General features: G+C 40.8%; 3 protein-coding genes across 8 annotated transcripts; 1 reads left to right on the top strand and 2 right to left on the bottom strand.

Annotated features, from left to right (window-relative positions):
* Positions 1 to 1,504: 1,504 nt before the first annotated feature.
* saysd1 (SAYSVFN motif domain containing 1) lies at positions 1,505 to 4,665 on the bottom strand. The gene is made up of 2 exons (XM_088325619.1): positions 4,371 to 4,665; positions 1,505 to 1,994 (listed from the first exon to the last, which is right to left on the bottom strand). The coding sequence occupies exons 1-2, from the start codon at positions 4,512 to 4,514 to the stop codon at positions 1,689 to 1,691; spliced, it is 450 nt and encodes a 149-aa protein (XP_088181745.1). The 5' UTR covers positions 4,515 to 4,665; the 3' UTR covers positions 1,505 to 1,688.
* LOC148346749 (protein C10) lies at positions 4,400 to 16,318 on the top strand. The gene is made up of 4 exons (XM_088325620.1): positions 4,400 to 4,777; positions 6,082 to 6,146; positions 13,696 to 13,872; positions 15,656 to 16,318. Exons 2-4 carry the CDS (start codon positions 6,095 to 6,097, stop codon positions 15,793 to 15,795), a joined length of 369 nt encoding a protein of 122 aa, XP_088181746.1. The 5' UTR covers positions 4,400 to 4,777; positions 6,082 to 6,094; the 3' UTR covers positions 15,796 to 16,318.
* On the bottom strand, positions 13,992 to 27,186 carry LOC148346748 (uncharacterized). 6 transcript variants are annotated; one of them, XM_088325616.1, is made up of 6 exons: positions 26,950 to 27,186; positions 24,362 to 24,802; positions 19,985 to 20,058; positions 18,677 to 19,176; positions 17,678 to 17,705; positions 13,992 to 14,009 (listed from the first exon to the last, which is right to left on the bottom strand). In XM_088325616.1, exons 1-5 carry the CDS (start codon positions 26,978 to 26,980, stop codon positions 17,693 to 17,695), a joined length of 1,059 nt encoding a protein of 352 aa, XP_088181742.1. In that variant the 5' UTR covers positions 26,981 to 27,186; the 3' UTR covers positions 13,992 to 14,009; positions 17,678 to 17,692. The 6 variants fall into 6 exon arrangements, with proteins under 6 accessions (XP_088181742.1, XP_088181740.1, XP_088181741.1 ...); XM_088325614.1 differs by lacking the exon at positions 13,992 to 14,009 and adding an exon at positions 14,033 to 17,337; XM_088325618.1 differs by lacking the exons at positions 13,992 to 14,009; positions 17,678 to 17,705 and adding an exon at positions 18,250 to 18,588 and having other exon boundaries at positions 18,677 to 19,050; positions 19,135 to 19,176.
* Between the last annotated feature and the right edge of the window lie 219 nt (positions 27,187 to 27,405).

Raw genomic sequence — 27,405 nt, 5'->3', positions numbered from 1 at the left:
ACACTGTGAGCCCCACCACAATTCCAGCGCTTTGGTTGCACTCCAGTTCCACACCATACACACCTCCCCTGCTCTTTACACACCTTAGCTGAGTGACCAAAACGTTGACAAATAAAATACTTTAGTGGTTTAGGCAAATACACATGCACTGGGTAACTTATAAAACCCAGTAACAGCTGACTAGGCACAATATTTCCATCAAACTCAGTCAGTACTGTTTCACTGACTATTTTCAATATCCCTTTCAAATTCCATGTCTTGGCAACCTTGCACGTCGCTGCCATCTCCCAGTCACGCAGAGCGTTGCAAAATAAAACGCCAAAGTATTAACAGCAAAGAAGCGAAATCTCGCCGCCTCTACCGCCCTGGTAGTTGTCAATGAATCGCGAGCGTTTTTTTTTCTTTCTTAATCGTCGTTAGATACTACAGTGCCACCTGCGGAAATTAAGTTGGACTGTTCTTTTTCACCAGGTACATTTGCATCCCCAGTACAGTTGCAGGGGTGCTGGAGCCCATCCCAGCTATCTTCGGGCAGTGGGCAGGGGACACCCTGAACTGGTTGCCGGCCAGTCGCAGGGCACACAGATAGACAACTCACTCGCTCATTCACACCTAGGGACAATTTCGACCAGCCAATTAACCTAACATGCATGGTTTTTTTGTATGTGGGAGGAAACCGCAGTGCCCGGAGGGAACCCACACATGCACGGGGAGAACATGCAAATCCCACACAGCAAGGTTCGATCTTATGACCTCAGAACTGTCCCACACATGCGCTAACCACTGCGCTTCTGTGCTGCACCTTGTGAACATAATCTTTTCTAATATTATTTAACATTCTTTTTTTTAAACTATTATTCCTGAAGTGTGTATTTTCACTGTAAACAATGTACACTCCGTAGTTTTCCATGACAATATAGACCATTCTATTATATTATATTCAACTACAATTGTATCACTGCAAATGTCAGTAATTCCCAATCTGAAAAGACAAAACATTTTTAATAAATGACTGGCTGTGCATTTTACACATAGGCCTTTAGTAGTGCTACATCTGAATCATCCTTCAATAATTTTTTCATGGTGATGAAACATTTACTGCAGCTACAGCTGTGACATTTATAAAAGCATCAATAATAAACTCATAATATTACAACATTCTTTAGGCATTAAAGGGGCATTTTACTCACCAAAATTCCTATTTGTGCACACAATCCGACATTTTTTTCCTCAAGATTTAAAATACTGTCATACAGATTATCCATGAGTTTAAATTTCATCAAGAGGTTCTCCACAACTTGGATTCCGTTTGACTCAACCAACAGGTTTATCATAACTTATTTTATGCCTCAGGGCCTGTAGAAGTGATTGTAAAGGCCTCTGGGTAGATTTCTGACCCTGGTAACAAGTGTGAGCTGAAATCAAATTGGTTAAATGCTTGAATATGAAAGTACACACCTGGAAGAAGCGCAACCAGGGGGAAAGCAATTAAAGAAAGCTGACAGACATTTTGGAATTATTTAATAATTATTCACGGACAAAATATAATTAACAATAATATATGACTCCAATATTTTTTAGGCTAGCAGAGACAGCCCTGCAGGCCCCGGCGGCCCACCGCTGCATTTAATGTCATCAAATAAATTGCAATTCCAATCTTTCAACTTCTAAGTACAATTCACACACATTCAACTATTTGCAAGGGGCTTGTAGCCCATCTCAGCCTCCAACTGCTCGGCGGTGAGCGAGCCAAGCAGCGGCTGACAGTCCGGATTGAAGACAGAATAAGCGCTCATCTCTCCAGGATTTCGCTCCTGAGGGTCACGCAATCCCTCGTACAGCCAGTAGAAGAGGGACACCACAAAGAAAGGCAATCCGAACTCTAGCTCCACGAAAACACCCATCAGAACCACCCAGAGTAGGAATTTGAGAAGGGTGACGTTGGAAAAGTATCGTCTTGTCGCCAGCCATCTACCCCATGAGTTGTCCGAGGCCTATAGAAAATTAAAAAATTCTGTAAAGTCACCTTTGTAACAGTACTTCATTTATGTTGTCTTGTATGAAGCAAAACAAATTAACCCTCATGTTGTGTTAAGAACAGCCACCACTAACCGTTGTGAGCAGTTTAATTTCTGTCCAGGGTCTAACTCAGTCCTGACCGCCAAAACGAAAGGAATAATGCTCAATATAGTTAGTACAACATTCTAACAAACATTATATGCATCCATGACCATATACTTTACAGTATTCCCATTGTTATTGGATTTTATGGCACCTGAGACACATCAGTTATTACATTTTAAAAGCTTGAAACGGGTCACTGGAAACCCTAACACAACATAAGGGTTAAATATGCATTGCTTGTTTGCTGCCCCTCCATAAACTAATCGGTACACACTTGCAAACAACTTATTTTACCATGAAAAGCAATAATTATAAAAAAAACTTATACCCTCACAGATTTTTTTTTGTCATTTAAAGTATTGTTATATTTACCGTAGTAAAATAACATTTTTTCAAATCATCTTACATAAAGTAGCCAGCCCAGCTATTGGTAAAAAAGCTACAGTGTCCGAAAATGTTGCTCATCTGCAGCCATCTCCTGGCTTAAAGTCATGATCGCAGCCACAGTGAGCTCATTCCTAAAGTACTAATAAACTCTTTTTCATCTTTTTGGGGTTTGGGTTGGTGTTTGAACTGTATTTGAAACAGGTCTTTTCTTATTTTTGCAATTTTTAGGCTACACAAAAAAAAAACCCAGGAAAGAATACAGAATCATCGTCCCCCTCCCCGCTTCCTAAAGTGTTGCGAGTCCCGGAACAGTGGTGCTAAAAGATAAACGCATATAGGCGCAGTGGAAGAGGATTTAGGCACTCTGAACTCAGTTGGGTATTAACTTATACTTAATGTGGAAAATATTCTACTTTCAAATTTTTAAAGACACCTAAAACAATGCAATAAACCTTTAAAAAGAGCAAAATTATGTGCCTCTTTATCGAGCTGACACTAGTTTTGAAGGCACCTGTAAGGTGTATCTGATTTAGGTAAATATTTAGGCATTTAAAAGTATTATGTAAGAATAAAATGATCTGCATTTCTATAGCGCTTTTCAAGTCAAGACTTCCCAAAGGGCTTTACAGTGTGCTTCACATTTCCCAATAGCGGCCGTGCAGCCATGTAAGGCGCTAACCTGCTTATTGGGAATATTAGGGGTTCAGTGTCTTACCCAAGGACACTTCGACATGCAACACAGAGGAGCCGGGATTCGAACTGCGAGCGCTCTACCTCCTGAGCCACTGCCGCCCCAAGTCTTAAATTATATAAGTCTTAATTTAAAGGAGGATTTGTGTATTAGTGGCAATGGAATCTGGCATTGGTAAAAACAATGACTAAAAGTGGCATAAAATATCTACTTTTAAAAGTTACTTACACTACCATTTAAAAGTTTGGGGTCACCCATGCTTCTATTAGGTGATATTATCCATCCATCCATTATCTGCACCGCTTATCTCAAGTAGGGTCACGGGGGTGCTAGGGCCCATTTAATCAGGGGATAGTTTAATAATAGTCTGTTGTTTGCAATAATCTGTGGTCTGTGAAGCCCTTTAAGGCTATGATAAAGGGCTTGGTTGGGTGGTTGGTTATTCAGCCACTCGGGTTGTAGGAGCACCATTTCTTCTGGTGTGTCTTGGGCAACTGGAGCCTGATGGCACCCATCCCTCCAGGCCAAAATATGTTTCCAGCCGGTGAATGTGCTAACCACTGCACTACGAGTACCCATGCTTCTGTGATTGCTGCTATGACAGAATGTCGGTTCCTCTTTGATAGTTTACAGGTTATTGTAACGTGCAACCTTTGAGCTGCAGTTAGGTCCTGTGTCGACTAAAGATTTTTTCTGCTAGGTAACCCTGCAGGACTAATTAGACCCTCGCGCTCCGCCAGAAACACTGAATAATGTCAGCCGCTTGTAGTGAGGGTTGATTATGTGATGTAAAATAAATGCAATAAATGCAAATTTATAAACTTACTTGTATTCTAAACATGCACGCTTAAATTATAGTCCGTGTACTTTTTCCTTTTTTTTAATGAATTAATGAATGATGTTTTATTTACTAATACGAGGCAGTAAATAATACACACTGTGCCTTTAAGAAATAGTAGGGAAGCTGTAGTTCGGCTTCTAGTCGCCATGGTAACGAACATGAGTCGAGAGTAAATACAAAAAGTAGAAGTCGAATTTCCAAATTTTTACCTGACCACTTTTTTAAGACACTTGTGTGACAATCAATATGGTTTAATTTCCATCCTCACCTTTAATGCTTAGCAAGAACAATTACATAACGTTCACGAGTTAAAGGAACAGTAGTCACCTCATTGGCGTTGGCGTTAAGATTTTGTTCATTCTGAGCGTTTGCTGAATTTTCCTCTTCTGTAAGAACAGCAGCAATATACTGTTCCCGACTGGGACCTTTGGCATTTCGCCGAGCCCTAAAATCAGCAAGCTTCCGCTCCATTTTGTGATATATGTGTTAACGCTGTGTAACAATCAGGCACCGCTAAAGTTTCGTCCTTAAAGCCCATCGACGGGGCAAACGTTTACAGATTTACTTTAACGTATCCACGTTAGTGTGACGTCTCTTTGTTACCACTTCGACGTTGTTTACATTTTTTGGTCGTATTTGCCGGAATGCGGGACCTAATGTCGTAAAAAAAGACTGTCGCAAATATATGCATCGCTTTGTGGCCTTCCGGCTTGTGGTTTGATTGATACATTGTGGTGAGTTGTATGCTTATGTGCAACATTTGAAATGTCTTATTTGATATCAAATATCGTATAGATTATTTTTCATATGTCTTTCGAAGAGGCGTTAATTGAAACCACAGATAGCATTCTCAAGTTGGCATCTCTCGTAGCAATACGTCTGACGGTTGCAAATAAAGGCACATTTTCAATGTATGCTTAGACTGATGTGACGTTTCCGCAGAACGTATTTACGATTTTGGTATCGTGGTCGAAATTATAATATCAGCCTTATATAATAACTGTTCTGCAATCCCCCGCCAACGTACCATTCAATACCCATCAATTTACAAAGTATTTTGTACGTTTTTTTGGTGATTTTAAATTGTGTTCGCCAAATAACAATTTTTGTACGGAGATTTTTTTAAAAATCCCATTCAATACCAGACGTTTTCCTCAAATGGGAAGTGCAGGTGCCAGCCAGTTTTACAATTAATTGTTCAGGAAGCCAATAGTTGAACCTTGCTAAGTTTTTTGAAAATACTCGTTTCCAAGAAAATTTCTGAGAAAAACGGCTCTTTGTGAATGGATACATTTTAAGCAGAACTTTCACTTTGGTGCTTTATTGGAATTTGTGATACATCCAAAATCTAAACAATGCTTTCCATAAACACTAGGGAACTTTGCCTGCAAAATAACATTATTTGCAAGAACACTGAACTTGTGCATAAAAGATTCATGAACTTTGCAAGAACTTTGCACCGTCCGATTTTTCTGGTGACACAATTACACGACTTCCGTCATTCGGGGTCCTCCCGCACACTCTCAATCGCTGGGTAGAGGAAGCAAAGCAATACAAAAAAGTGGGGGCTCCATTAATGTGTTGACAAATATCTGATCAATGCCATTCTTGCAATCTTGATTTATCATACGGAAATAATTACCAGAGGCCTGACTGATACTTACTGATCAGCAGCGCCAAGCCTTTAAAAATTTCTTTTTCATATAACAAAAAAGACTTCATGGTAGATTAATTGCTAATGAAGACGAAGTCTGCAAAATCCCATTTTGCTACATATAATAAGCACTGCTAAAAGTGCTGCAATTGGAGAAAGAACTGATTATTTGGTAAATAAAATAAACTTGAGCACACAAATTATCTTTATTTTTATTGCACATAGTTTGCATTTTTGTGAGTTAATACGCGTTGTGTTCATAAGGTTTGTTATTGCTTAGAAAGGGGAATTGCAATCATAAATTGCCCTGGTTGACAGGTATGCAGTACACACAAGTAGAACTTGTGTACAGACTAATAAAAATAAAATATATTTTGTTTATAGTCTCTTTCTAGACATGGCAGCTGCACCAGCACAGCAGCCCACCCTGACTGTCGAGCAGACTCGAGGTATTGAATTTATTTCTTTGTCAAGTCACATTTATTTATATAGCCCTTAATCACAAAAATGTCTCAAAGGACTGCACAGGATTATAATTACCTGATCTTAAACCAGCATGCGGGCAAGGAACAACTCAAAAACCTCAGCGTGAGGAAAAAAGAGAAACCTTGAGAAAGGACCTCACATGTGGTAATCCCCCTTCCAGGATTGACCAGGGTGAATCACAATTAGCATTACTGTACACAGAATAGTAAACACTAGGTAAGATGTTGAAAATGTCCGGAAAGTGCATGACAGCAACGACGCCCCCAGCTTGTAAACCAGTCCAGAAAGTCTATGACGGCCACGACGCAGCTTCCCATCTCTGCCAGCTTGTGAATGCAGGGGTTGACATGCTTCAGGTCAGACGCTGGTCCCCTGACTCATCTCAAATCGTCCTTCTCCTTCTTATCACCACAAGGCAGGCAGGCGGAAAAAGACAGGACAATACAGAATATGAGGTGGGCATCAATCATAAGCTTTGGAATAGAAGTGTGTCTTAAGCCTCGATTTAAAAACTTCCATTGAGGTTGCAGATCTTATCTCCGGAAGCAGGGCATTCCATAACACTGGGGCCCGGATGGAGAACGCTCTCGAGCCTGCAGACTTCTTGGCTCTCGGAGTCACAAGTAGACCGGCATTTTCCGAGCGCAGACTTCGTGCAGGAACATAGGGGGAAATCAAATGAGAGAGATAAGAGGGTGCAAGCCCATGCAAACATTTATATGTTAATAAGAGAACCTTAAAGTCACATCTTAAGTGGACTGGGAGCCAGTGCAAGTTGGCCAATACAGGAGTAATATGCTCAAACTTTTTGGTCTTAGTCAAAAGTCTAGCTGCCGCATTCTGAACTAGCTGCAAACTTTTAATGCTAGACATCGGGAGACCAGAAAGCAATACATTACAGTAATCAAGCCGAGAAGTAATAAACGCATGAATTAAAATCTCTGCATCTGATTGGGACAGCATCGAACGAATCTTCGCAATATTACGGAGGTGGTAGAAAGCTATTTTAGTAATATTTTTCATGTGTAACTGAAACGACAGATTAGGATCAAATATAACACCTAGATTTTTGACCGAGTCACTATGGGTGATATTACATTTGTCTAGGTTCAGGGTAGTGTTTGAAAACAACTGACGACAGTGAGCTGGACCAATAATCAACATTTCATTTTTTTCTGGGTTAAGGCGTAAAAAAATATGTGGCATCCATCTTTGAATCTCAGTAAGTCAAGCCTCCGGATTTCTACAACTTAAATGTCCAGTTGTTTTCAGTGGCACATACAGTTGAGTGTCATCTGCATAGCAATGGAAACTAATCATACTTGCGGATAATGTCACCAAGCGGGATCATATAAATACTAAAAAGAAGGGGGCCAAGTACAGAGCCTTGAGGAACACCACAGGGGACATTAGATTGTTTAGAGGTCAGATTGCCATAGTTAACACATTGCATCCTGTCTGACAGAGGGGACCTAAACCACGAGAGTACAGTTCCTGAGATACCAATGCATTTCAGACGAACCAGTAATATGTTGTGGTCGACAGTATCAAAAGCAGCGCTGATTTCCAGCAGCAGTAACATTGACGAGGCACCGGAATCTTTTGCTAAAAGGAGATCATTGGTTACTTTAGCCAGGGCTGTCTCAGTAGAGTGATTTGCCCTAAATGCTGACTGGACAGTTTCAAAGAGGTTATTTTCTGACATGAAGTCATTTAGCTGCTGTGCAACGACCTTTTCAAGTAGTTTTGCCAAAAATGGCAGATTTGACACTGGCCTATAATTACCTAGGCTTTCTGGGTAAAGGTTAGGTCGCTTAAGCGTGGGTTTAATGACGGCAGACTTGAAGGCTACAGGAACAATACCCGAGGATAGCGATATATTAATAATATTTAAAACTGATGGTCCTAAGATCCCAAACAGATCCCTCACCAGTGAAGCTGGAAACGGATCGAGCAGGCAAGTAGTTTGTTTGGCCCTACTAACCATCTGTGTTAGATTATCAAGGGACAAATTATTGAAATTAGAGAATGTTTCTGAACCACCGCCGACCCGGTCCTTACCTAACATCTCCACATCTTTGAGATAGGAGGAGGTTACAGAGCGTTCTTTTAAAATTTCATTCCTGATTAGTTGAATCTTTTTATTTAAAAAATCCATCATGTCGTTAGCAGAATAAGTACAGCTGTTTGGGTTAAGTTGTTGTCTGGTAAGTTTCGCCACTGTGTCAAACAAATTTCGGATTATTCTTATGTTTAACAATAATCTTAGAGAAAAAGGATGCTTTAGCTGAGGCAAGAGCTACTTTATATTTCAGCAAGCTGTCACACCAGGCCAGTCGGAAGACCTCCGGCTTAGTAGTGCGCCATTTTCGTTCAAGTGTTCTGCAACCTTGTTTGAGTAACCTGGTTTCTTCAGTAAACCAAGGTGTATTCTTCTTAGGTCGAAATTTATGCCTTAGGGGCACCACAGAATCCAGAACATTAACCAAAGCAGTATTGAACTTGTTTGTAAGTGAGCCAACAGACCAAGTGCACAAAGGGAAGGCTGCAGTTACCATAGGTAATAGTTCTTTTAAGGCTAATACCGGTGTAGGTCGGATATTGCGACTGCTAAAGCCTAAATTTTCCTTATCACATTAAACATTAAACAGCACCTCACACTTAACAAGATAGTGATCAGAGATGGCATTAGGATATGGTAACACTGTAACATTTGAGGCTACTACGCCACAGGTCAGAACGAGATCGAGAGTGCTCCCATCTTTATGAGTGGGCACATCAACTATTTGAAACCAAATCTATCAATCAGTGACTTAAAAGCAATTGCAAGTGAATTTGATTGGAAGTTTATGTGAACATTAAAATCACCAATAATTACAACATTGTCTGCATAAGTTACTAAGTCTGTTAACAGTTCCGAAAATTCATCCAAAAAATTTGAGTATGGTCCAGGTGGGCGATACACATCAACTAAATAAATTGGTGTTGACATTAAGGACCTCATAACAAGTGCTTCAAACGTTTTAAAACCAGTAGGGGTATTAGGAGTAAATTTCAACTTACCTTCCGATATAGGAGCAACACCTCCACCTTTTTTGCATGGTCGTGCCAAGTGCGAACTCACAAAGTTAGGGGGAGAAGCCTCATTTAACACTACAAACTCATTTGGTTTTAACCAGGTCTCACAAAGGCCAATAAGGTTAAGATTGTGTTCATTAATAAGGTCTTTGACAAGTACAGCTTTGGAGGCTAGTGATCTAATATTCAGAAGGCCAAGCTTCAGCACTGTGGACTGAGCTGAAACCTTTCGCGAGTTTTGAACCTTAATGGCAACCTTAGTGGTAACCTCCACAGGATTATACTGCCAGTCCCGGATCTTGTGCCTTGCATGACAGCAGATGCGGCCCAAATTCCATACCACAGGAATATTGTTGACATGTGGAGTAGCAGGATGACTATTGGTAGAAAATAATGTTATTTCTTCTCCCTCTTCACCTACTAAGGGAGGAACAGAGGTAAGAAGCACAGAAGAAGATGCTATAGAAGAGTACAGATCAGGGTGTATGGTGCAGTCAATAGGACGCTTTAAACTACAAAAACTAAGTAAATTGCATGAATCTAGCATAGCGCTAGTTAGCTCTAGCGTTACATACTCCACACCCGTGGTTACAGGTTCACTTTTCACCTGTGACCTGGCCTGCACTAGTGTACCCTGTCATGGAAGGCTTAAACAGTAATCTATATTTTTAGAAAGCGTGAGAGCACCTTCCCAGTTAGGGTGAAGGCCGTCTCTCCTCAGCAGGTCAAGTCGGCCCCAGAAAGCAGGCCAGTTATCCACAAACCTAAATCCCTGCTGACTGCAAAAACTTGCCAGCCACCGGTTTAGCGAGACTAGTCTGCTAAACCTCTCATCATGGCCTCTCGCAGGCAGGGGGCCAGAGACAATTACTCAATGCCGACACATCTTGCTGGCAAGATTACAGGTCCTAGCAATATTTTTCTTTGTAATCTCAGATTGCCTCATTTTAGTATCATTAGACCCGACGTGAATGACTATATCGGTGTAGCTAGCCCTGTCCTGGTGTCTAGATTTGCATGTCAGCTCCCTCAAATTAGCCTCAATGTCGGGTGCCCTGGCCCCAGAAATACACACAACCGTGGCTGGGGTGCTAGGCTTTATGTTATGGGTGATGGAGTCACTAGTCATAACTAGGGTGCAGGAGCCAGTAGACCGGGGTGGAGTGGGACTAGCTAGGGGGCTGAACTTGTTATGTGTCTGAATTGGCTCACCGCGATTAGCATGCCGTTTAGGGCTAGTTCTAACCGGACTAGCAGGTTCGCTACAACCCACGCTAGCAGTGGTGTCCGTGGCACCTAACATTTTCCTTTTAAACTGCTCTAGCTCATGGACACGTCCCTCTAGAAGGGTTACTTGCCTACGGAAGCAGGAGCAACCTTTACAACAACCCATACTCACTTGTGAGCAGTCGGATGCCGAAAGAGCGTCTTAGCAGCCATGGTAGGGGATGCCCTTCGACAGCAATCGGCAGCAGCGCGACGGTAAAACAATTGTGCGCGGCACTTACCTTGCGCCAATGGTCCGAGACACTTACCTGAAACTGTTCAACTGTTCGAGATAAAAAAAGTTTCAGTCCAGAATTCTGCTATAGTAGGAATCTGAATCAATCTCGTAGTCGCGACGACGTGAGCAACACAAAAAACTCCCGCCACTCGATTTGTATGTTTTTTTTCTTGACTTTTTTGTCCCATTTTTTTTTAATTGTTCATTCATTGTCAGACATTTCTCTTAAATGGGAAAAGCCAATGGTAGCCATTTTTTGCCATTCTGATTCATTTTTGAAGGCCTACAGAAAATTTAGTTCTGCAGCTATTTAGGTATAGGTTTAGGGTTCACAGATCCCATAACCACCTGGTATGCAGGGGCACCACTTCCTCTGGTGTGTCTTGTGCAAGTACAACCTGGCAGTGCCCAACCTTCTCCAGGCTGTTTTTGGGTAGGGACATGCTCCGCCACATGGAACAGATCGCACTGGTTTCCATGTTTACCAGTAGCAGGAGAGGCCTCCTGATCTGACTCAGATACAGCACCCTAATCATCTTGTCACCGTTGTTCTTCAGTCCAATGCGTCGTCCCACTCTTGAGAGATAAACCGGACCTCCGGATTGCCGGGCAGCGACATGTGATAATACTAAAACTACTTCCTAAATGACTGGGGAAAAACCTTTGAGTGTCATATCGTACAATACGTGGCTTTAATATTTTTGTTGGAAATAAAATAGGACATAGCCTGATGTAAAGCTCCAACTGTCATTACCCAATTTTCTTTCCAGCTTTTACCGTTGTTTTGGTAACAGTTGAACATTGCAAGTTTCTTGAAAATACTAGTTACAAAGAAAACTTCTAAAAAAAAAACAGATTTTTGTGAAAGGATGTATTTTAAGCAGAACTTTCACTTAAGTGCTTTTTTTGGGGATGTGTGATACATCCAATATTTCAACAATGCTTTCCATAAAATCTTGGGTTCTATGCTTGCAAAATATTTTTTTATTGCATGACTTTTGCCACAACTTTTCAAAGCCGATATTTCTGGTGACTTGATCACATGGTTTCAGTCACCATGTTGATTGCATTCCAGGGGTGCAAGAAACGTTATCCCTCTCTGCCCCGACGATGACTAAGGGACTTTGTCATCTTTAAAGAAAGAAAAAAAGCTCATAGCGTTAACTGTCTGTACTCAATTAATCTTCACTACTCTGACCACACTGCTTCACTAAGCCTGTACCTCAATTCCGGGACTCCTACACACTTCAATTGCGGAAAACAGGAAACAAGACTGTGAAGTGGCAGCTTCCTCGATGTGTGGACAAAGATCTGATCATAGCCACTCCAGCCGTCTGATGATGATTTTTAATACTGAAATAATTCCAAGAGACTGAAAATAGATAAAGTGAGAAATGAGCAGAGTTTTTTGATGGCGCATTTGACCCCAGCACCAATCAATGTTTTTTTACTGTTGCATGCAAGTAACTTGACTGAGAGAGATGTAGTTGCTTTGGTCATTTGGAGTCTGCGGGGTCGAGAGCAAAACGCATGGGTTGAGGACTCATATTTGAGGCGTTTTTCAGTGCATGTGATATAGGCGTCTTTGAAGACGTTTCTACGATTGAGCACTCTATGGTCCCACGCTGCCTCAGTCTCTTCCCTGACATAATGACGATCCACGAAGCACCTGGTGGTGATCAGCATTCCTTTGCGCTGTTCTGACATGTCAGAGTTCGTTTTACTTTATGAACTTCTTTTTCTTGCAACAAGCTGCTAAAACGTTACTGTATTTTCACAACCATAATGCGCACACTAAAGTTTCTTCAAATTGTGAGGGGCGCCCTACCGTGCTGTGTGCCCTGTGTATAATGTAAAGCGGTGGTCAGAGACCAGCTTGGTGGTTTTAGGGTTGTCCCCCGAGAATGGGAGGTCACAGGTTAAAGGTTAATACTTACAACACTTTTGGGTGAAATCTGATGTTTTTGTGAGAATGTTACATTTTAAAATAAGATCAAATACGATAAGATAATCCTTTATTCGTCGCACAATGGGGACATTTATTTTGTTACAGCAGTAAGACGATGAATAATGAATAACGGCTAAGAATATCAAAGGTAGACAAGTATTTAGAAAGTTTAAAAAATAAAAACCAGAATATTTCCAATGGCAGGTGTGCAAAAATTAATCTTGGAAATGTTGAATACACAGTCATGCCCACCCAACACACACAAAGCCCTCTGCAACCTGCCCCGTGATAGCATTTGCTGTATGTTGTCTGCTGCAGAACACAATGTACGCGCAATAAAAAAAACGTAAAGTATCCAAACTACGAATAGTAATCCGTGATACAACGAGGCCTTACTGAATTCTAATAATCCTTGTATATGTAATAGAAGTAAGCTCCGTACTAATAAATCCACCCCGACCTGGCCTGCGGGTAATAAAACCCGGCCCAAGCTTAGCCTGACAAATTAACTTGATTTGAGGGTCTGAGCCCGAACCAAACCCGAATTTTTGTATTTTATTTGTATAAAGGAAGACTGGTGTTTTGGGCCAAATCTGCACTTTCCCCTGGTGCTGCTGAAGAGTGTGCAGACACGTGCTCCAAGAGCAAAACAGAATAAGAAACTAAAAACATTGAAAGGTGTGTCATGAATTCACGGGGTAATGGAAGATAAACACTTGTTTATTTTGGAATTCACAGAGCAACGAGCATGGCATCGTATACAACTGTATTTCAAGAACATGTCACTGCTGTAAACAAGCAGTGGCGCTAATTTTTAAATGGATAGCTACATATAGTAGTTAACAACAAAAACAGGAGTTAACAATGCAGTACTTACATTCAGTCACTTAATTAAAAAAAAAAAAAAAGCACAGCAAGAAAAACTCCGGCCTAAGATCTCTCCTCTTGTTTGTAGCAATAACACTCTACTTGTGTTTCTCAGTGGTCCTTAGCGAGGTGATCCAGGCCTTCTCCGTGCCGGAAAATGCGGTGAGAATGGAGGAGGCGCGGGAGAGCGCATGCAATGACATGGGCAAGATGCTCCAGTTGGTGCTCCCCGTGGCGACAGTGATTCAACAGGAAGTTCTTAAAGCATACGGCTTCAACAATGAAGGAGAAGGTGAGTGCTAAAATAAATATATATTCATGTGGAAACAAAAGATATTTACCGTATTTTCCGCACTATAAGGCTCACCGGGTTATAGGGCGCACCCCCAAAAAATAGTTTTTGGTCCTATATCTTCCATAGATAAGGCGCTACAATGGGAACGTCGACAAAACAGTCAGATGATTCAGTCAAACTGATTACCCCCTTAACATTCCCAAAGCTTGCAAAGAAGCAAATACGTGTCGTAGACACGTGCGGATACGGTGTCCGTACGATGTCACTCAAATGCATCATTTCAAATATCATTCGGAAGGTTAAAGTCTTGGGATATAAGAAATTCCAAACATTTCTTAGTTTCTATTTTCTTTTTCGCTCGCAACTTTACTGTGCATATGACAATAAACACTTGGAATTGAGTTTAATTCACTCAACTCATCACAGCAACATCAAGATCGCTCTAAAACAAGATACCAGGAAAATATGAAGCCGCATAGCTCACCTAAGTTCTCACGTTCAATAATGATACGCAATCATGGTCTTCTTACAACCGTGAGTGAAGTAAATCCAGGAGAGTAGAATATTTACAAATACAGACTAATGAAACATGTTTCTTTATGGCGTACTTTAGCAAGCTTGCTACGCCATTGCTAAACTCGGCCAATTGCAGGGTTTGTTTTGGCCATCTAGCCAATCCGAGGCTCCGAATAACTTCAGCCAATAGTGATCGATTTAACGGATGATTGACACATCTTTTTCGGCCAATTGCAGGGTTTGTTTCGGCTCTCTAGCCTATCCGAGGCTCCGAATAACTTTAGCCAATAGTGATCGATTCAAATGATGATTGACACATTGGTTAGCCAATGAAACGCCGGTATATAAATCCCAGCATACACCGCGGACTACTCCACGTTCGGGGGAAAATCGAGTCGGCGGCTGTTGCGTAAGTTGCGAGACCTTGCGAATTTAATATTGAGCCATATATAAGGCGCACTGTATTATAAGGCGCATGGTCAGTTTTTGAAAAAAATTAAGACTTTTAAGTGCGCCTTATAGTGCGGAAAATACGGTACTGTATTTTCCGGACTCAAGTCGCAGTTTTTTTTTTTAATAGTTGGGCCGGGTGTGTGACAATCTCTGGCGAGACTTATATGTGTAATTATTAACACATTATTATATCATTAAGTTATACATTTTTATTACGTGTACTGTATATCATTTAACGTGTTATTTTCACACTAAAACACATGAAGGGTGCTGTCAGACTATCTTGAGCATTTCAACCTTGCCCTGTTGCGACGGAGACAGTTTTTGAAGTGAAAGGAGCAAGCAGCTTATCGTCTACCCTCTTAAGAGTTCGAGGAGTTGTTTACCTGTAAAATTGAGACCGAGGATGAATATTTAATTGGATTTAGTGATTTGGAGTAAAACTTAGTTTGGTAAGCATGTTCTTTATGCTAGTTGGATGAATAACTCTTAATATGACTGACCTATTCGAGCGTGTCTAAGATATTCACGTACGTGAAACACTAGTATGCTGTACACTTATTCAGCCTGTTCTGTATTTTATTTTTATCTTCAAGATTACATGTTTGTTCTTGGTAATGGATTTGATCAAATAAATTCCCCCCCAAAAGGCAACTTATACCCCAGGTGCGACTCATGTATTTTTTTACTTTCTTAAATATGCATTTTTGGCTGGTAGGACTTATACTCCGGAAAATACGACACTAGCGGTTGATGTTTTTTTTTTTATATAAAGTGATATCTTGCATTTCATGTTTGATTTTTATTAAAGGTGTCCTGAAGTTTGCCAGACTGGTCAAGATGTACGAAACTCAGGACCCCGAAATAGCGGCCATGTCAGCCAAACTCAAGTCATTGCTTCTGCCACCCCTGTCGACTCCGCCGATAGGGGGAGCTATTCCAGCCTCATAAAACGGCTGCTTGAGAAGTTCCAATATTTCACGTTCCCTTATTTCAAATGCCCCACACAGGCTTTTGTGCGGGTGCTTGAAATCCTTGAAAATGCTTGAATTTTAAAGTTGTGTTTTCAAGAATAGAAAAGTGCTTGACTTTTGGATTAAGTGCTTACATATGCTTAAAATTTTTGTCATGTTTCTCAACAAGTCCTCATAAATGACACCAACAATGGTTCGCTTCGCCAATGCCTTTGTTTTTCCCCTCCTGATGAGCGGCAGCTGGCATTAGTTTGCAGAGTTGCTATTGTCCTATGAAGTGTCATCGCCCGCTTCAGGTAGTGCCCAAGAGGACAGGTGCATGCTACACTTAAACTTATGAAATGTGTATTAGTTCAAGGATTACACATCAATTAGACATTCATTATGGGCCATGCAGAAAAATAAGTGTTTACCAGCAGTAAATTGTCATAGCAAGAACTAAATGCAAGCTAGACTTTTTATGAGTTTGTATTGTGTGCAAATAAATATAATTTTGTGCATTTAGGGGCTGTTTTCTTTAAATCCCAAATCATTATTGTCAATATTTAAATGTGCGTTGCGTCGTTTGAAGAGTCTTCAAAAAGTTTTAGGTTAAATATCCCAATTGAGTTCAAAGAGCCTTTGTATTTCCCCCGGCCCCCAACTGCGCCGATCTGCTTTTATCTTACTTTACGCACCACTGCTCCGGGGCTTGCAACACATTTGGAGCAGGAAAGGGGAGTTATGGAAGGGGTGGGAAACAGATTTCATGCTCTTTCTCGGACTTGAGGAATGAGTTGACTGAGGCTGCGATCATGACTTTAAGCCAGGAGATGGCGGCAGAGAAAAAAAAAATTCCGGTTTCAGACAATTTTTAAATATAAAGGTTACTATTTTTGAACCACTGACCACGCAAATTTCCAATTTTTTTTGTCTATGTATTTTTGATGATTGAGGACATGAAAATACACGTTTTCTGTTTTATCTGTTGAAAGGAAAATATGTACTTTTTAGAAACACTGAACAAAAGGGTCTTTATTTAGCTATTAAATCTTCAAGTATGAACATATACACATTAAAAAAGAAAGGTATTTTGCTAAAATGTTCAACAGATAAATATGTCAATTCAAAGTTTCAGTTAATTGCAAGTTGATCTGCATGCAAGCAATTAATATGACCAATGCAGCAGATGATGTAAACACAACAGCACCCCCTAAAAATATATAACAAAAAAAACTGCTTAAATTAAAGGTGCATATTTTCTTGAGATAGAAGTGCAAACCAGTGCAACAAAACAAACAAAAAAAGGAATTGCAGGGGAGGTGATCATAGGTGAAATAAAAGAATTGTGCAGTCAGTGCAAAAAACCTGATTGCCTCAACATTGGAAAATTTAAATAAAACACTGCTACGCTTCTGCTAAAAAATTGTAAGACGTGTGGTTCCTTAAACGCTGCTTTCCCCATCACAACGTCTCATATGGCGGGAAAGAACACTCCAAAGTGTTGAAATATGCACTTCTTCAGGATGTCCACTACAGACTAAAGGAGTACAAAAAAAAAAAAAAAAAAAATCAGCTCCTGGAAGTGCTAGACATGGAGACCAGGAAGGGATTCAAAACTGTAACGGTCATTTCTGTGTTTATTTTCAACGTGCATTTAAAAATCCCGAAAACTAACATAGTTTCAATACTAGCGTTTTTTAAGGTATCTGTAAGAGACACTCGTATGGGCCTGCTATCCAGTAGCCATTTAACAATAAAGAATTTGAAATATATATGTAAAATATGGTAAATTCTGCTGGGGAAAAAAACTGGCACATTACAATTAGTGTACAGTAGTGCTGAACTCTTACTGAACCGTAAAAAAGTAAACTACTCACTTTGTGAGTGGGTCCTCATCTTTTTTTTCTGCAACACATGAACACAAAATGTCATAAAGATTCAGAAGGGGATATATTTGAGACAACAGTCCCTAAACTTAAAACTCCTGTATTATATCAAAACCTCCATTAATGTTTACATTTAAAAACCGTAAAACCCACTCTCCAGACAAAAGCTAATACGTCAGTGCATTTTTTTTCCATGTGTGACTTTCGATGATTTGATAGAATTAATGAAATAATAATAAGAATGCCAGAGCTTGTGTCCCACATCTACAAATATACCACTTTAATTTTGTCTCCTTCCCACATTTTGACCTTCATTTTTTAGTAAAAAAATGGTTTCAAAACAAGGGGCAAGTTCTTTTGTAAAAATGTCTCAAAAAACTGCATAAGAAAAGTTTATGGATGCATTTTTCTTTAGAAAAGTGAGAGTGTGTGAGAAGAGAGCTTACTGAGCATCAATAAAATGGACTATCTTGCGATGTACAGCCAAAGTAGGATCTGTTGGTGTGACGTCTTGACTTTAAACTGTACGCAAGACTGCCCTTTAAATACTGGACTGAACAAAATTTAACATCAGTGTTGCTCTGCCTAAGCACGCACCAGAGTCATATTTAATCAGAAAAGAGCCATATGTACTTATTAAAAAGGCCGTGCATTGCTTGCAAGCCATGTGTACTCATGAAGAGAGCCGTTTATGGCTCACGTGCCATGTGTACTCATGAAGAGAGCCGTTTATGGCTCACGTGCCATGTGTACTCATGAAGAGAGCCATTTATGGCTCACGAGCCTCGTGTACTCATGGAGAGAGCCGTTTATGGCTCACGACCCATGTGTACTCATGGAGAGAGCCGTTTATGGCTCACGACCCATGTGTACTCATGGAGAGAGCCATAGGTTCCTGATCCCTGGTATAATAAAATGAAAATCCGTGATACAAAAAATCCACAATAAGTGAACCATAAAGTAGAGGACAGAATGATGGCGGATGCTCACAAAGATTTTTCTGACGACATCACAATCCTCCTTGGCTCGCGCCCGGCACCGTTCTTCTTCTCCAGCGCATCCACGTAGACCTTCCCGATTCCTTTAGCTGTCAGCTGCGCGGCGATCATCCTTCTAGCTTCTTTCTCTTCATACTCCTCCTGTTTTGGGATACTTTCACTGTCGAAGTCACCCAGATAAGTAAAGGGCTTTTTCATTTCCCGACACTCGGGGGAGCTTCTGTCATCCGTGCGCCTTCCGTCCATCTTCTGTTGCTTCTTTTCTAGCGAGGACAACTTGAAGCGGACATCAGTGTGTTGGTGGTGAAGACATTCCAGTTCGCGTTGCGTCTCAAGCTGCTTGGCTTGAGCTGCTACTAGTTTCTCCTGCAAGTTTTTGTTGTCGTTTTGTAGCTTGATGTTGGCCTGCTCCAAATGCTCGCACTTTCGGTTGACCGCCGACATACTCACCAGGAAATCCGCCTGGAGCTGCTTGCACTCAGACGTTTCTTTCTGGAAAAAAATATAATATTTTTTTTTTTTTTATAAATGTTTTATATATATATATATATATATATATATATATATATATATATATATATATAGTTCTTCTTAGAATTGTTCCTGTGTTGCCCTTACAGCAGGGTTGTTAAAAATTCATTCTAGAAATTGGCACAAAATCAAACCATTTTTGACAGAATTTTGGGTTGTTTTATGACTCAAGTATGCAGGTATCGGTTTTAGGTTTGTTGCTGTACCAGTGTCGTATGCCATAATTATCCATCCATCCATTATCTGCACCGCTTATCCTCAGTAGGGTCGCGTGGGTGCTGGAGCCCATCTTGGCTATCTTTGGGCAGTGGGAAGGGGACATCCTGAACTGGTTGCCAGCCAGCCGCAGGGCACCCAGGGACAGACAATTCGTTCACTCATTCACACCTAGGGACAATTCAGACCGGCCAATTAATCTGACATGCATGTTTTTGGAATGTGGGAGGAAACCGGAGTGCCCAGAGAAAACCCACACAAGCATGGGGAGAACATAAACTCAATCTCCACACAGGAGGTTCGATCTCATGACCTCAGAACTGCTCCGCCGTGCTGCCCGGCCAGAATTATGTAATGCAATATTCATGAAAATATGCTCAGATTTATATCTATTTCTTCATATCGTCTTTTTTAAGTTAGTGGAACATCATAAACTTGTGGAATTGCTACTCAAGGTCAAAGTCGATCCAAGTTTATATTACAAAGAATTCTTGCAAAAAGACTTCAAAGCATGTACAATTCCACAACTGTAAACTTATTTGCCGTAACTCACATGTAATGTCTCCTGCAGGCTTCCAAATTCCTCAGCTAGTTTGTCTTTCTCCGTTATCAGTTGTCTGAACAGCTCTGTCGGGATGAGACAACTATCAAATAAATACTTAAAGAACAAAGCGAAATGTAAATTGCTTGGATAAAGGGGGGAATCATTAGAACAACTTTGTGGTTCAAACAATTACCCAAATTCGATCGATTTTCTGCCAATTGGTACAGAAGTTATTTTCTATGTAGTGTAAGCATTTTTTAATAAAATGAGAAAATTATACTTCAAAAAATTATTTTAAGATGTAATTCTATTAGAAAGGGAAAACATAATTAACATAAGCTAAGCTGTCTTTCCGAGGATTTCTTTTTCAGATTTACACAATACAAAAAATACTTTAAATGAGAAACAATTTAGCTTGTGTTCGATAGAACTAATATATATATTGTCAGGCAGGATGGAAGGAAAACTGAGATCACTTGCACTCGTTTCTTGGTTTTTATTGGAAGGAAGGAATGACAGGGCGTGATTCTTCGATCCGTTGTTTGACGGATTGATGAAGCTTGACAGGTGGGCGAAGGCTTGGCGGGAATGGTCGCGGACAGGCGGAATCGTCGTGTTGTTGGTCGGGGCTGGAGAAGAAGGGCGTCGTAGTGTTCGGAAATGTGATCAGGAATCAGACGGGCAGGGCAGGTCGTAGGCAAATTCGGAAACGGGTCGGCAACGGAGATCAAGTAGAAAAACAGGAGGCAGGCAAAGAGTCGGAGCTACGGACTTTCTGAGCAGATGGCAACAGGTAGCATAGTACAATCAGACAGCTTGTTTCCGGAAGCTAAGGATTTAAATGGACAGGGTGCGCCAAATCCTGAGCACAGGTGTTCCAGATCCGGGTGATTGTGACATATATATATATATATATATATATATATATATATATAATCTCATCTCATCTCATCAGCTGTACCGCTTATCCTCATTAGGGTCGCGGGGGGGCTGGAGCCCATCCCAGCCATCTCCGGGCAGTGGGCAGGGGACACCGTGAACTGGTTGCCAGCCAATCGCAGGGCACACAGGGACAGACAACTCATTCGCTCATTCACACCTAGGGACAATTTGGACCGGCCAATTCACCTGAAATGCATGTTTTTGGAACGTGGGAGGAAACCGGAGTGCCCGGAGGAAACTCACGCAAGCACGGGGAGAACATACAAACTCCGCACAGGAAGTCTGGAGCTGGATTTGAACCCACGACAGGTTCCCATGACATGAACTGTGCCGCACAAGCGCTAACCACTGCGTCGCCGTGCTGCCCATATATATATATATATATATATATATATATATATAGTTTTAAAAGAGAAAGAAGTTGAAATATTGTATAACAAGGAAAAATACACTTGAAATTAATTCTAAAAATCTGCGTATTAGGTTATATTTTTGCTGCATATTTTTTTAAAACAACCCTAGACCTGCACCACGTATAGTAACACGATTCGTATACCTTTTCATAGTAGAATCCTAGCACTTTAAAACCAACAAACGAAGAAAAACGGTGTGAATTATGTATTTCGCAGGTGCACAAATATATTGTGATTTACATATGTGATTTTTTTAATATTGTGTGTGCATTTATCAAGACATATGATTTTTAAAAGGGCAGCACGGTGGAGCAGTGGTTAGCGCTTGTGCAGCACAGTTCATGTCATGGGAACCTGTCGTGGGTTCAAATCCAGCTCCAGACTTCCTGTGCGGAGTTTGTATGTTCTCCCCGTGCTTCCGTGGGTTTCCTCCGGGCACTCTGGTTTCCTCCCACGTTCCAAAAACATGCATTTCAGGTGAATTGGCCGGTCCAAATTGTCCCTAGGTGTGAATGAGCGAATGAGTTGTCTGTCCCTGTGTGCCCTGCGATTGGCTGGCAACCAGTTCAGGGTGTCCCCCTGCCCACTGCCCGGAGATGGCTGGGATGGGCTCCCATAATTCTTAGGGGAATGTTTAAGTGTGGCATGCAACCGAGAGCAGTATCGACACCATTTAGGTTTTTTTTTTTGTTTTGTTTTTTACAACAGGATGTACGATTACGATTGGACATACATCTCATCTCATTAGCCGTACCGCTTATCCTCATTAGGGTCGCGGGGGGGCTGGAGCCCATCCCAGCCATCTCCGGGCAGTGGGCAGGGGACACCCTGAACTGGTTGCCAGCCAATCGCAGGGCACACAGGGACAGACAACTCATTCGCTCATTCACACCTAGGGACAATTTGGACCGGCCAATTCACCTGAAATGCATGTTTTTGGAACGTGGGAGGAAACCGGAGTGCCCGGAGGAAACCCACGCAGGCACGGGGAGAACATACAAATTCCGCACAGGAAGTCTGGAGCTGGATTTGAACCCACGACAGGTTCCCATGACATGAACTGTGCCGCACAAGCGCTAACCACTGCGCCGCCGTGCTGCCCCTGGACATACATTTGTATTTTTATTTTTTTATACAACAAATGTGTATGTAAGACTAGCAGACCTCACAAATATCTCAAATTACAGCAACAACAAACAAACAAGAAAACAAAACAAAACAAAAAAAAAACACCTCAGCTTGACTTTAAGTGGTTGACTAAGTGCACGTGTACCTGAAAACACGTCCCCCAAACCCTTCTCTGCTCAGCAAACAAAAACACTCATATTAACCATCAACCTAAAGAGAGTGAGGACAAATATAGATATATATTAGCAGTGTTTGAAATAACGTCTGCCCAGACGCCCCGGGGCGTGCATCTATTACGTCGGGTGTACAACTTACACAACGTCTCTTCCCGGGTGGCTGGCAACTTCTTCAAGAAAGAAAAAAACATCTTTTATTTTCAAATTTTTCTTTTATTTTTTCAAATCAAACGTTTGGTTCATTCCGATTTCGAAATCTTCGTTCGGTTTGGAAATTTTGGTTCATTTTGCATTTGCGTACTCGGCAGCCGATCAGAAGCCTGCATCGAATAACTTCGTGCTTCCGGACTTTCCCGAGCATTATAAAGTCGTGCATTTGCATAGCATTTTCCAAAGTAGACGCACAGAGAACACAAGAAAAATTGATAAGTGGTTAGCAATCAAGCCAAAACCTCAGCCCCAGAAGAAAGATTCGAAAGAAGCTAACAAAATTGATGACACTACAAAATGTAAACGTACATTAAAAGCATCGTGGAAAGAGGAGTTCACGTGGCTTGTAGCAGATGACGCAACGCAAACATTGCATGAACGAAGAGGAGTAAATACAGGTAAATACTGACGGCAGATGAAAAACCGCGATGTCATATACATGCAATTAATGTTTTAAGTAGATTTATAATAAACGTAATTTTAAAGTGTTGTTCTGTTATATATTCCTAGTATCAAACCTTAATACTTTGCAAGTTTTTTTTTTTTTTTTGTGATTAGTCGTCTTTTTGTGTTTCAAGTTGAGAAAAATGGGGCAGGCAACTTTTCAGAGTTGTCTGCCCTGGTGTCCGGTTACTTTTTGTCATGAGTTTCAGACACTGATATTAGATTTTAATACAGGTTTGAGAGGCTAGCGGGGACCAATGACACTCTAGCGGCCTGCAAGGGGTTTTATATGGTATGGAAAACACTGAGATTCTACGTAAAGGTATTGTCCTACTCCATTCAGGCTCAGGAGCCTCAGTGTCATGTTTGCTTACTAAGCAGACTTTGTTGAGAAACATGGCAAGAATTTCAAGCAATACACCCAAAATGTAAGCCATTTCCAATCCTTGAAAACACAACATCAAAATTCAAGCATGTTCAAGGATTTCTAGTTGGGATCGACCGAGATATTTTTTTCAGGGCCAATATCGCTACCGGTTATATGTATTAAAGGCGGCCGATAGCTGATATTTCAAGCCGATATTCATTTGCTGTAAAACATAAAAAATTGGCATAAACTATCTTGATTAATCAATCCATAAAGAAACTAAGAGCATCTGTTACGTTCAAATACAACTTTTAATAGCTCTCTGAAACATTTTACAGTGGATGAATTATAATTTCAACACAACTAACAGGATTAATCCTTCACCTTAAAACTCATAGTGCAGGAAACGGGGAGGAGCGAGTGAGAGAATACCTCGGCATCAAAGCAAAGCTTGCTCCTTTTACAGAGTTTTAAATATTTTTATTTGGCCACTAAAGATATCTGTCAAATTCCCAAATTTGTGTCAAGCTTTTATTTCAAGCACACATAATAACCTTTAGTAAACGCATGTGCATGAAGACACTCCCTCTTTCTCAAGCACACTATACATTCATACAGTTCCTAAAATAAGAAAAAAAACACAAAACAATCATTGGTGCAAACAGTTTAGGACAAACAACCAGACGGCGGATAAGACGTGGCCTACCTACAGCTTGGGCGGTGGCGTCGGCGCCGAGATTGAGGCCCAGCGAGTTGCCATGGCGCTCCATCAAGCTCAGCAATTCCCGGCTCAGCTCCTCCAAGGACCGCTCGGACGCCGCTTGGGGCCCCAGCCCGCTGTCGCTCTCCTGCCAACTGTGCTCCAGGGGCCACGCCTTAGAGGTGTTCTGTGAGGTCAAGCTGTGTAAACTGACAGCTGGTACCTCGTCACTCTCGTCAGGAGATTCCACGTCATCCACACTCAGGACGGCCAACCCCGAGAGCGAAGACATGGTTTGTGCACAGTCCGTCACCGACATTGCAGTTGACAACGAGGCGGGGCCCCCAACATTCCGGCTTTGCGTTTGAAGACGGTGAGTGGTGGTAGAGGATAAGGTCATGGCCGCCAGATCCACCTCGGAAGGCAAGGCAGGTGTTTGGAAGAAATCTGCAGAAGAATCACAATGCAAATATTGTATAGAAATCATGTTAAAGAGGGTGCATGAATGAGAAATTCCAGAAAAGAAACATTTTAATTGAGCAAAAGAATCTACTTTCTGCTACATAACACAATTTTGCTTTTTTCCCTTATTTTTTTCTTTAAACCAGAATATTCAGAATATTCAAAGCGGCGCTGCCACGAGCGGCTGCCTTTTCCAGCAGCTGCCCTATTGTTTTATTGTCTGCTCCTATCTTCGGTGTTTTTCTTCCCGTTTTGACCACTACACTATGGATTACTTCTATCCTATGGGACATGGGTTTTAGCGCACAAAAAATGCGTGTATTCAAGGAATTTCAACTCCTTGCCCTGAAGAATTCTCGTGCCGGCGTGATGAAGGGGCCTATCGTGGAGGAACAGCCGGAGCTAGCGAAGCGGCTAGCGGCGTTATAAGTCTTCGGTACCAACCGTAATCATGGTAAATGCGAACTCACGACCAAATAAGATCATCGAGTGCTGGTGGAAAACATCGAAGCGCACAGGGAGCGCAGTTGCTGTGTTTTGCGGAAACGTGGCTCACGTTTAGCATTCCGGACGCTAACGTGTAGCCACCCGGAGCTACCCGGAGCTATTCCGGCTTCAACGCTGCTAAACAGAGACACGAAAGCCGGGGGGAATCGGAGAGGAGGCGGACTTGCTAACACGAGGTGGTGTATCCCTGGATTTTCACAAAGAAAAGTTTTCCATCTGCCGCAGGGATGTCGAACTTTTGGACTGGCGTGACGTCATCCGCTCCGCTACAAGCACCCCTAGGACATCATGTTAATCTGTTAATAAACAACGGGGTAGACTGCTGGAAGTGTGAATTTCCCTACGGGGACGAATAATGTATCTATCTATCTATCTATCTATTAAATCTCCAAAAGAGAATTATACAGAAAGGTGGTGTGTGTCGTTTGAGGTGTCCTTAAAAAGTTGAGGGTAGAACATTTTTTCTAGTAAGTATGTGATAACAATTCCTAAGTGAGGTAAAGTCGCCTTTATAATTTGTTTGCACCTAGCCCATCTGCTTTTCTTTTAGCAACTTACTAAAAATGAAAAAAGGACTTTATCAGAGTGCATCTGAGAAATTCATGGACTTGAGGAATGAGCTGTCTGAGGCTGCAATCATTACTTTAAACCAGGAGATAGCTTTAAAGAGTAACAAAGTTTCAAATTCTGGACAGTTGAAAAGGCAAATTTTTCTACTATTTTATTCCATTTGATTTTTTTTTGCAATTTAAGATGCATTGATTTTTTTAGTATATAAATACAAGAAAATTACAGCAAATTATTTTTTTAAGATAAAATAAGAAATTGTATTTTACTAAATTAGAAAAGAAAATTACCAAGGAACATTAAGATGTTCCTTTTTTCCTATCAGTAGAAAAATAATAGTTTTAAATGGCACACAAAATTTTTTAAAATATAAATGAAATTAAAGTATGAATAAAATGTGTGTATATATATATATATATATATATATATATATATATAAAGATTGAATACAAGGTTGTCAGTTAAAAAAACACTTTGGTTAATAAATATATATAAATTAATTTGGGGTTGTTATAAATAAAGAACAAAATTATTTGGGAATCGAAATTGAAATGATCAAATTATAATGTGTTGCTCTAAACATACTATCAAGATTATGGGGAGGGTTCAAAAACATTAAATTTTTAGATTGTTATTTGGTGTGACCAAACCACATAATTCAGTAAGTTTGGCTCTTGATATTGAACAAATTTGTAACTTTTATGAAGTGTATTCACCTAATAAGATCCATTTTTGTCTTTTGTTCTGGGTAAGACAACAAAGGTTTAGGATATTTTCGATTCTATTTTATGAGGGAAGGCAAGGTGTTCAATTTTTGTTATTTTAAAATCAATTACCCAATTTAGAAACGTTTGTTTGAGGTTGGTTTTATGCCAAAAAAAAACAACCCAAAACAGTTCGTGAAGTTCTTCATTTACCAAAATTATCTAATTTTGAGGGTTGAGTTATCTAAAAAATGCCCAGGAAACTGGGTCAGATTAAGACGACACAAAACGTGTTATTATTGAACATTTTGACGAGTACAACACATTTGTGTGTTACTTTTTTATATCCTGCACCTGCAGAGGGACGGTAGTTGATATTCCCCATTGTGATGCAGGGTCCGATGGAGACGACCTCACAAGAGGAAGCAAATCTAAAACGAAGAAATAGCAGCGTTCGAACAGCACACACGCATATTGATAGTTTTTAAAAAGTCAGCTGTTTGGCAGTTGCCACACAAGATTCCTTATTATTACTTTTTAAATTATTATCAAAGACATGGTAGATGCCATGCCACAGCTGGAGCCATTTGAGGTAAGTGTCATGAGTGACGTCATAGGTTGACGCCAATGACACAATAAACCCGATAACATGCAGGAGCTTTGACGACGCGCTGATTCTCTTCACACCGACGTTTATTGATTAGTTTTTGCACAAAATTCACTTATAGTTTTGTTGGGATAACCAAACATGTGCTCTTAAAAGCAAGCCTGGCAAATGGACGCCTTTTCACTCTTCCCACATCCTTTTTC

Source organism: Urocampus carinirostris, chromosome 20, assembly GCF_059441175.1.
Source record: "Urocampus carinirostris isolate Australia breed hairy pipefish chromosome 20, RoL_Ucar_1.0, whole genome shotgun sequence".
NCBI lineage: Eukaryota > Metazoa > Chordata > Actinopteri > Syngnathiformes > Syngnathidae > Urocampus > Urocampus carinirostris.
This window is presented reverse-complemented; position numbering and strand designations above follow the sequence as displayed.

Excerpts from the sequence above, each read along its gene's own strand:
- LOC148346749 (XM_088325620.1), top strand. The coding sequence starts at position 6,095 with ATGGCAGCTGCACCAGCACAGCAGCCCACCCTGACTGTCGAGCAGACT. Across the intron at positions 6,147-13,695 it reads GACTGTCGAGCAGACTCGAG|TGGTCCTTAGCGAGGTGATC; the intron begins GTATTGAATTTA and ends TGTGTTTCTCAG. Across the intron at positions 13,873-15,655 it reads CTTCAACAATGAAGGAGAAG|GTGTCCTGAAGTTTGCCAGA; the intron begins GTGAGTGCTAAA and ends TTTTTATTAAAG.
- saysd1 (XM_088325619.1), bottom strand. The coding sequence starts at position 4,514 with ATGGAGCGGAAGCTTGCTGATTTTAGGGCTCGGCGAAATGCCAAAGGT. Across the intron at positions 1,995-4,370 it reads TTAACGCCAACGCCAATGAG|GCCTCGGACAACTCATGGGG; the intron begins GTGACTACTGTT and ends AATTTTCTATAG.
- LOC148346748 (XM_088325613.1), bottom strand. The coding sequence starts at position 26,980 with ATGGGGAATATCAACTACCGTCCCTCTGCAG. Across the intron at positions 20,059-24,361 it reads CGCCACCGCCCAAGCTGTAG|AGCTGTTCAGACAACTGATA; the intron begins GTAGGCCACGTC and ends TCATCCCGACAG. Across the intron at positions 18,589-18,676 it reads ATGTCGTCAGAAAAATCTTT|GGATCAGGAACCTATGGCTC; the intron begins GTGAGCATCCGC and ends TTATTATACCAG.